At 41.3% G+C, this 9,545-nt stretch overlaps 2 protein-coding genes across 5 annotated transcripts in view; one reads left to right on the top strand and one right to left on the bottom strand.

The window, feature by feature from the left end:
• The window catches only part of LOC118425972 (clathrin heavy chain 1), a 30,146-nt gene extending 25,041 nt beyond the window's left edge, over positions 1–5,105 (top strand). For all 4 annotated transcript variants that reach the window (XM_035835160.1, XM_035835158.1, XM_035835161.1 and 1 more), the window contains 8 exons: positions 224–383; positions 1,251–1,400; positions 1,557–1,688; positions 2,172–2,282; positions 2,633–2,803; positions 2,968–3,189; positions 3,323–3,395; positions 3,682–5,105. In XM_035835160.1, coding sequence (XP_035691053.1) covers positions 224–383; positions 1,251–1,400; positions 1,557–1,688; positions 2,172–2,282; positions 2,633–2,803; positions 2,968–3,189; positions 3,323–3,395; positions 3,682–3,821 — 1,159 coding nt within the window. In that variant the 3' untranslated portion in view covers positions 3,822–5,105. The remainder of the gene's footprint in view (positions 1–223; positions 384–1,250; positions 1,401–1,556; positions 1,689–2,171; positions 2,283–2,632; positions 2,804–2,967; positions 3,190–3,322; positions 3,396–3,681) is intronic.
• A 109-nt stretch (positions 5,106–5,214) lies between these two features.
• Positions 5,215–9,541, bottom strand: LOC118426023 (mediator of RNA polymerase II transcription subunit 21-like). Its single transcript, XM_035835238.1, has 5 exons — positions 9,351–9,541; positions 9,028–9,112; positions 7,253–7,288; positions 6,478–6,578; positions 5,215–6,062 (listed from the first exon to the last, which is right to left on the bottom strand). Exons 1-5 carry the CDS (start codon positions 9,390–9,392, stop codon positions 5,868–5,870), a joined length of 459 nt encoding a protein of 152 aa, XP_035691131.1. The 5' UTR covers positions 9,393–9,541; the 3' UTR covers positions 5,215–5,867.
• Between the last annotated feature and the right edge of the window lie 4 nt (positions 9,542–9,545).

Raw genomic sequence — 9,545 nt, 5'->3', positions numbered from 1 at the left:
AGGGTAGTAGGTCCATGTTACCAACTGAATATATACCCATCTCAGTCAGTACCTAACAGTTGTGGACATGTTCATGTTGTACAGATATTTTGTGGAACTGACTTCAAATCATGAAAGAAAGCATGAGATGTTTGACACAAGATTGGTAGGTCCATGTTACCAACTGAATATATACCCATCTCAGTCTGTACCTAACAGTTGTGAACATGTTCATGTTGTACAGATATTTTGAGGAACTGATCCAGCTGCTGGAGGCTGCCCTGGGCCTGGAGCGTGCTCACATGGGCATGTTCACGGAGCTGGCCATCCTCTACTCCAAGTACAAGCCACAGAAGATGAGGGAACATCTGGAGCTCTTCTGGTCACGTGTCAACATTCCAAAGGTGGGGAACAGGCTTGAACTTGTGTTGTAACAGTCCCTGTCTGCTAAGTTTGTGGACTAGGTTTGGGGAACGATGAAAAGAACTACAACTAGGAGGCATGTAGGAGGCCTGTATGGGAGACGCCATGGAAACAGACATGAAACTAAAACAGAACAGTTATGTCTGGAACCATGGTTTGGTAGCCATAAGCCCAAGTAATCAATTTTCAGTTGATGATGGTTATACATGGTCATTATTAATATTATACATAATGCTGTAGAAGGCCCGATTGCCCCAATGTTGTTGCTCAAGTTTTTGATCAGTCAGGATGCCGCTAGAAGTACAATTTCATCAGGCTTCACAAAAACATACATTGATGAAGGATATTTGGAAAGTCAAGGGAAAGTTTAGAATCTGCAATGAACACGACAACAGTAAGGATAGAGCTCTGAAATACATGTAAATATTCCTTAAGAACTTGGGTTATTATATCTAAGGCTTACGAGTATTTTTTGCCGGTGCGTAGCTATGAGATGGGAGAAGCGGTTGCATGGATGCATGGATCGGTCACTTTAACCAAATAGCCCTTCTATACGTGCAATTGCGTAATCGAGCCAGCGTGGCCGAGCGGTCTACAGCACAGTACCTATCTTCCGTAGATCGTAGATTCGAACCCCACTTGCTAAAAATTTTTTTTTCTTTGTTAGACAAATCTCATGTAGTTTTTTTTTAATAGAAGACCAATTCAGTAATTCGATGTTTAAAAACTCTTTTTTCGTGTGATTTTGTTTAACATCCAGGCTTTTTCCAAAATACGCACCGGCCAGCTTTTTTCAGAAGCTTTCTTGTTTGATTTTGATTGACAGCCTATCTGTGATTGATTGACAGGTCCTGCGTGCAGCAGAGCAGGCTCACCTGTGGGCGGAGCTGGTGTTCCTGTACGACAAGTACGAGGAGTACGACAACGCCATTGTCACCATGATGGCTCACCCCACAGACTCCTGGAAGGAAGGCATGTTCAAGGATATCATCACTAAGGTAGGACTTTTTGGCGACACCTCAGGGGGAAGGCATTTATGTCTTTTCTTTGCGCTCAACTTGTGGTATTAGTTTTAACAAATAGTATCTCAGCTTTGATTTGTGGATAAGGGTTATTTTAAGAAACTCAACTCAATTATCTTCTTTGTCTTCCAGGTTGCAAACATAGAGCTGTACTACAAGGCACTGCAGTTCTACCTGGATTACAAGCCCATGTTGCTGAACGACCTGTTGACCGTGCTCACGCCCCGTATGGACCACACACGTGCTGTCACCTTCTTCCAGAAGGTACGTCTTAAGCCTTGTCTGCTCATTCATATGTGACTACTTAAAGACAAAATAAGATGTAGTAAGTGTAATATACTCCTAACCATCTGTAGGAGTTGTTGGTCATATATTGTAGAACTGATAATATATTTGTGTGTTGTGTAGTTCAAACATGAGACCTCAGAGGAGAAAACATTATGATCACTTTGATGAAGGAATTCGGAAAACTGCACAGAAACTTTCCCTAGAAATTGATTTTCGGCCCAACCTGCATTGATGTGCAAAGTACACAAGAAGTACATTTACTATGCCATATGTAAGAAACAGGTTGATTTTTGCATACTATTATACAAAATGTAGCTCTTTATTCATGCTTATGATAAAGCCTTTTGTTAATTTGTAATCAAGTATCTTTCACAAAGATTTGTGAAAATGAATCTTTATTGGATTACTGTTTGAAATAGACTAGTCTGATGCTATTTTTACCTTACCTTTTACCCATAGGTTGGCCATCTGCCCCTTGTGAAGCCATACCTCCGCTCAGTGCAAACCCACAACAACAAGGCCCTAAACGAGGCCCTCAACAACCTGCTCATTGAAGAGGAAGACTACCAGGTATCTTACCTTTTACATGGTATAACTCAGTTGTATTGGTTACTGTGCAAATCAGCATGTGCTGCCATGTGTTGTTAAAGGTCCTCTTTCAACTATTCTTTTTTAATTTGTTACTTGCAATTTTTTTTATAAATGTACTTATAAAACTCTTAAGAATCAACCCCAACTGTGATGCCAAAGAATATTTATGCCAGCTACACAGGTAGAAGAAAAGCTCCATTTTACCAAGATATCTGGAAGAAAGTGAATTATAATGTATTGTAATGTAATGAAATGTAAAGTATTGATGTATGCCTTCAATCACTTTACTGGTTGTAACCTGGCTAACCATTTAAATGACTCACCCACAGGGCTTGAGAGCATCCATAGATGCGTTTGACAACTTTGACAACATCGCCCTGGCCCAGAGGTTGGAAAAGCACGAGCTGATCGAGTTCCGGCGGATATCAGCGTACCTGTTCAAGGGCAACAACCGCTGGAAGCAGGCAGTCGAACTGTGCAAGAGAGACAAGCTCTTCAAGGTTTGGGTTTATGTCTGAACATTAGTGATGTATTTGAGGTACAAATTTTACTAAATAGTTCAACCAAGAGCCACTGTAAATGGGGCAGAGAATGTTATTTTCTGGACAAATGTGTTGATACTTTAGAGGTCTTTTTTGTAAAGATGTTCATATTTGTTTACCAGGATGCCCTGGAATACGCAGCCGAGTCGCGGGACACGGAAACGGCAGAAGAGCTGATCGCCTGGTTCTTGGAACAGAAGAACCACGAGTGCTTTGCGGCAACCCTGTACACCTGCTATGACCTGTTACGGCCAGACGTCATCCTAGAGCTGTCCTGGAGGCATAACATCCTGGACTTTGCCATGCCATTCTTCGTCAATGTTATGCGGGAATACATTTCAAAGGTACATTTCAAAAATCTTTTGCTCCACACATTGTATCCTGAGTATAGAATTCAAGTGTAATTCAAATTGAAATTAGGTTTTTGATATTTGGAAGTGCCTGGTTTAATGATAATCTTTTCTCTTTATTTTACAGGTTGACAAATTAATAGAATCAGAGGAACAGAGGAAAGAAGAAGAAACCACAACACAACAGCCAATAGTCTATGGTGAGTTTAGCGTATAGTGTGGTGCCCATCTCCATTGCCTTAGCCCTTGGGCCTCACAACTGTGTAAATCACCGATTATACTACTGCAGAGGTTTAGTCCACTGGTAGCACTGTGTGTTCAACTTTTATTCTCTTTTCCCATAAATACTTGATGCTAAGCAGTATATACAATTTTTTTAAAGTCTTAGGTATGACTCTTTGAACCACATACAAAGGTGTGATGCTCAACCCCAAAGCTTTTGCTGTGATTCCCCATTCTAACGACTTGCTTTTTGTTGTACCTCAGGTGAACCCCAGTTGATGATCACATCTGGTCCTCAGATTGGTGTCCCCCCTCAGCAGATGCCCCCAGGAATGGTACCCGGCATGATGCCAGGTGCCGCACCCATGCCAGGTGGCTACCAGGCACCTTACGCCTCCATGTGAGGGGGACTGCAGAGTCAGAAACACACCTCAAATAGTCTATGAGATATCTGCCCATCAAACCACAGTTAGAAAGGTGACAACTTATGCAGAAGATTTGTGATTCGTGTCCAGAAGTGTTACCATGAAAGAAAGCAGTTGGTGTTGGTAGTTGGTATGAAATGTAAGAGAAATGAGAGAGGACCAGAAAGAGCGATTAAGTGGCACCTAGCCATAGACTATTGGAGGTTTGGTATATAAGCTATCTGTAGATGCAATATACAATATGAAGGTACTACTAACTTAGGAATTAAAAGCATTTGTATCATTCCTTGATTTGGTGCCAGGGTTAGCCTGGTCATGATGTGTATTGTGAAAAATTTGGATGCAGCTTGAAAAAAGATACAGATATATGTGGGATCGATGAACAATCAACTTGTCATTCTGAGTTTGTTACTGTTGTCCGATACATAGCTTTAGATGAACGTCAACTAAGCTTCATCAAGTAGACAAGAAGGGTATAATTGTTAATTAGGAGATACAATTTTTAGGCAGTAGGGATATGATGTGAACGTTGGGTGTATATGGAAGTATGTTGGAAGAAAATTGTAAGAGGATCTGAAAGAGGGCACAGAATCACCTGTGATTGTACATTATAATACTTAATAGCAAATTACAATGTAGTATTGTGTTGATGGGGAGGGGGGCACCTATTGGGGAATACTTAGTGAAAAGGCTGGCAGCTAGCCATTTAATATCACAAAACCAATTAAACAGAGCGGATTACTGGCTAATACGTCCAGAATTTTTAAGTCCCGGCAGTATATGTAGAAGCCCGTTAGTTTTATACCAGCATTGTGATTGAAATCGCGACAGAGCATTGGCATGAGTAAAACATCATCAAGCAACTACTAACATGCCACATTTCATACACTTCTGTGGCTGGTGGTGCTTGTCAACTAGTAGACTTCATGACAGAAAGGCTGTAGTTTGATGCACAAGCACTGATCACTGCCACTTGTTCTAGTCAAATCATGTTCAAGGTACAGGTAGTATTGAAAAATACCCTCCTTGCCACCCCGATATTGTTTTTTTTACCATTACATACATTGCTGTACCAAGATTGGGTTTTTCATTTTATGACACAGCAAGATTCACTTGTGCACATACTGTAGTTGCACTCTGACAAGTCAAAAGGTGACAGTGCATGTGAGACATCTGTGACAGTGAGAGGCATGTAATAGAAGATGAAACTGTTCATGGCCCTAATTTCATCTGAATGAATAAAAAAAGCCCCATACCAACAAATGTGTGTCTGATGTGTCTTGTGTGTGACTGATACATGTATCTTTATGATATTATTTTCTTGAGTCGTAGTGAATATTTTGGATTGAATTTGAGACACAAAGCCTCATGTAAAAGGACTTTCATGTGTATCATTTGTCAAACCTCTGCACATATAAGAACCCAACACTCATCAAAAAGAGGCACATAGGAGTAAAGGATGTAAAGTTCTTATACAAAAATGTAATGCAATACAGTCATATGCAGTAACAAAGTTACTTTGTGGCATTGTCAGTTCCTGTGGTAGACATACATTAGAGGTTTCATAATACCTGTAAGTTAAATATGCACTGACCTTGCATACAAAAATATGTTACACATTACATCCAACTGGTATAGTTCTGAACTTCATGAAATACCATTTCACTGACAACAGATTTTGTTACAAGAAATAGCAAGATTCCATACATATACACGTTAGTAGAGATTGGACAACAGCAGATCGTCTTGCCAGGAGAATGCAGTACAGACAGCTTATTTTAGCTGCACAATTCTCTCTTAAATCATTGTGTTACTCCTTCCATAAAGGAGAAACAGATTATGTACAATTATAGCCTGGACATCTGTTGTTTGATCACTTCAGAATAGTCTGGAATCAGTAAAAAGATTATCATTTTAAGTTGCAGGGTGCTCTGTAATGGTGTTGCAATAGTCATTCTGACAGAGAAAATCAAACCCTTGATTCACTTCCAGGCTAGTATAGTATAGTATAGTACACATTGGACCCTAGGTTTGCTTTGGCTCTTTCTTGTCTACAGTTTTTGGTATTTTCTGTGAACTCTGTGTCTTGAGTTGTGTCTCTGCGATCTCACTCAGAGCCTTCTGTATCTGTTCCAACAGGACCTCTCCTCTCCTCACCACATCTTCAAGTTTACGTGCCGCATCTTGGTTATCCTGTTCAAGTCTTTGTAGGCTCTGTGCCTGCAAAACAAAAGACAGGAAAGTTCTGTGTGAATTCCTTTAAAGTCTGTAGTATTTCAAAACAAGAATTTGCAGTATTTCTGATTTCATCATTAAGACAGTAGTAACTGGAGTAGCAAAATGCGAGTTCCACAACCTCATACCTTCGCCAGATGATGTTAACCTTTTCAAGTGACCTATCATAATTGTTTTTCATTGATAATGTGAAAGAGGAACTTATTTGGCCCAAAATTGACCAATGCAGTTTTAAAAATGCAGCTAGGGGTGACAAACTTAATGACTCCCTCAAAGAACTATCTACCTCTAAAGTAAAAAGTCAATACCACAGCATGTCCAGAACACAAGATATCAAAAACGGAAAAAATAAAGTCAAAAGAGTATTAAGTTTATGACAGAACAGAAAGTGTAACATTACCTGTAACTCTGCAGTAGACTCTTCATTCGGTAGTGAGTCGATTAACACATCTATGTCCTTGGCAGTTCTTGCTATTAGCTGGGCAAAAAGCTGTGTATATTCTGGAATGGAAGTAAAGGCAAATGTTAACAACAATAAGTATGTCTTCTTCTATGTAATACAGAAGTGCAAATTGGAAAACAACATTTCAATGTACAAGGTGTTGTCAGTTTGGTTGCAGTACTTGTTGTCAACTGTGCTCCATTATAGTATAGAAAATGTTAACAAAGTGGTCTACTTTACAGAATTCCCAAGGTACATAGGTAAATATCCAAGTGTTAAAGACATTTTTCAGAAGGCTACAATAACATAGCCATTTTTTTAGTAAGGTGCCGTGTCTGGGGAGGGTCACACCTGCCACACTTATCGAAAAGAGTAGGGGACCTTCTCGGTGGATCAAACCACTCCGGCTAAATGTGGTAGGGAATTTCCCGAGCAGCCTCGTAACCCCTGCTTAGCATATTGAGTCAGTTAGTCGAACATGCTGTTTTTCAAAGCTTGATGTTCCTGACTTAGGGAGAAGAGATGCTGCCACAGTGAGCGTAGTTCAGTGCCTAGAAGTGCCTTGCACTGAGCAAACTCGTTAAAACCAAAAAATGGTCAAACATGTTTTGTTTATGTCTCAGGGGCCTTCGACTTTGACCTGCACAAGTGCACATGGATTGGTGAAATGGCTTATTATGAAGAAATGATGTTACATAGATGCAAAATGTATTGTATCTTGACAGATAATTACCTTCTTGAGTGGCAACTTGGTCCTTGTCAACTGGAGCTACAGAAAGGCATAAGGTTTGTTAGGAAATGAAAACAAATTATGAACACTACCGAGCATGTAAATATACTTATATAGGATGTTGAAGTGGTTTCTACAGAAACACCCCGACCAATCAAATGGGGACATCCCTCGCGAATGTGCACACTCCTCTAGAAAAGAGGACACTCCTCGACGTTCAAGGGGACGCTCCTCTTGGAAATGGGATGTGCCTCCCTTTATTAGGAGACGCTCCTCCGGAAATGGTATGTTTACCGGGCATAGGGGACGTCCCTCCAACACCCCCGCCGGCCCGTGGAATCGGCCGAAAACCCGACAAATCCCTTTCTAGTTCATCTAAATCACAACATCCAAAACTTTAACCCCGCCAGTGCTCTCGACAAACGTCACACCTCGCAAGGTACGGATAGTTTTTGATTAAAAACTGAGGCATGTTGGAAATAAAGCTGCCCGCGCAGCAGAACATCACTTCTCTTCAGTGTTGTAATGGCGGCGTATCGCACGTCCGGCAAGCACAACATCGAGTTTTAGCCTACATATCCGCGTGCTTGTCGAGTTTTAAGGCCTCCCTCCCTAACACACTACATGGGAGAAGTTTCTAACACGATGTTAGTCGCCGTTATCTGTTATGGCCTGTAAAAAGGCCGCGGTGTACTGGAAACGCTCGATAACTACGGCTAACCGTGACAGAGATTCGGGCTCCCGTACGTGTGCTGGAGAGGGAAGCCTGTCTTGACAAGCACACGGATACGGTATCGGGCCATGTAGCCGCGTTGTACAAAAAATCCCGAATAAATACGTCTGACATCGTGTTAGAAACTTCTCCCATGTACGTGTGTTAGGGAGGGAGGCCTTAAAACTCGACAAGCACGCGGATATGTAGGCTAAAACTCCATGTTGTGCTTGCCGGACGTGCGATACGCCGCCATTACAACACTGAAGAGAAGTGATGTTCTGCCGCGCGGGCAGCTTTATTTCCAACATACCTCAATTTTTAATCAAAAACTATCCGTACCTTGCGAGGTGTGACGTTTGTCGAGAGCACTGGCGGGGTTAAAGTTTTGGATGTTGTGATTTAGATGAACTAGAAAGGGATTTGTCGGGTTTTCGGCCGATTCCACGGGCCGGCGGGGGTGTTGGAGGGACGTCCCCTATGCCCGGTAAACATACCATTTCTGGAGGAGCGTCCCCTAATAAAGGGAGGCACATCCCATTTCCAAGACGAGCGTCCCCTTGAACGTAGAGGAGTGTCCTCTTTTCTAGAGGAGTGTGCACATTCGCGAGGGATGTCCCCATTCGATTGGTCGGGGTGAGAAAGGAGCAAATATGTATTCACTGTATCCAAGCACATGTTTAGCGACTGGAACTGTGGGTAATATGTCAAAAGCATCGGCCCCTGATAACTTTTTTAAATTTTCTGGTTTGGATCTTCTTCTTCTTCCAATTAAGGCAGCCGCCTTCATCCTGCTGAAGATTATGCTGCCTATAGTATGAAAGTCTACTGCGAGGCGTGGACAAGAACGGAGTATTGTATTTATAACGGGGCGGGGGGGAACGGGTGGGGAGGAAACAGTATGTGTGTTATTTGTCGCGATTGGCATAACAATGTCCAGCCATGCTTTGTTTACATCTAAGGGGTCTTTACCTTTGACATGTTACCCACAATATTCCTGTCGCTGCACATGCGTACTCGGAACTGTGAACATGCCAAATAAAATAAAAATATAACGTTGTTTTACCTGCAGATTTGTCAAAGTCAGGGAAGTTACTAGCCGGTGCACACTGCTGGAGGATGCCTATACTGTTACAGAAATGTTCTCCCATCTGGGGAAAAGAAACGAATACAATGTACATGTTTATATAAAACCACATGAAATTTGGTCAACCTGATGTAAAATTTGATACAAAGTGATAAAAGTTTCAGGTACTCAACAATAATTTCCAATACCCTCGGTATTATTTCGACACGTTTTATCGATTCTACTACCTTCCCCAATTATCTTATGTTATTTTTGTCTCCACTGTCTCCTTAATCTTAAAGAAAACGAACTTAAAACGTTACCTGGTGCACTGCATCTTGCAACTGTGTGAGTCGGTCAGCCATGATTGATTCGACAGCAACTATACGCAAAATAATAATGCATATTGAATCTACCAGATGATACCTGATGATTCATATGTGAAGTAGGTGTCACCTGTGTAGTCACTATTTTGTCACTTTCCATATGTCTACACTCTCATTTATACAAAAATTTAC

This window comes from Branchiostoma floridae, chromosome 11 (assembly GCF_000003815.2).
Source record: "Branchiostoma floridae strain S238N-H82 chromosome 11, Bfl_VNyyK, whole genome shotgun sequence".
Taxonomy (NCBI): Eukaryota; Metazoa; Chordata; class Leptocardii; order Amphioxiformes; family Branchiostomatidae; genus Branchiostoma; species Branchiostoma floridae.
The sequence above is the reverse complement of the archived record's forward strand: the minus strand, read 5'-3'. Positions and strand labels throughout refer to the sequence as shown.

Bases quoted from the DNA above. Each gene is read 5' to 3' on its own strand.
- LOC118426023 (XM_035835238.1), bottom strand. From the start codon at position 9,392: ATGGCTGACCGACTCACACAGTTGCAAGATGCAGTGCACCAG. The intron at 9,113-9,350 runs GTAACGTTTTAA...TCTTTTCCCCAG, and splicing joins TGCAAGATGCAGTGCACCAG to ATGGGAGAACATTTCTGTAA. The intron at 6,579-7,252 runs GTAATTATCTGT...CTTCCATTCCAG, and splicing joins CCAAGTTGCCACTCAAGAAG to AATATACACAGCTTTTTGCC.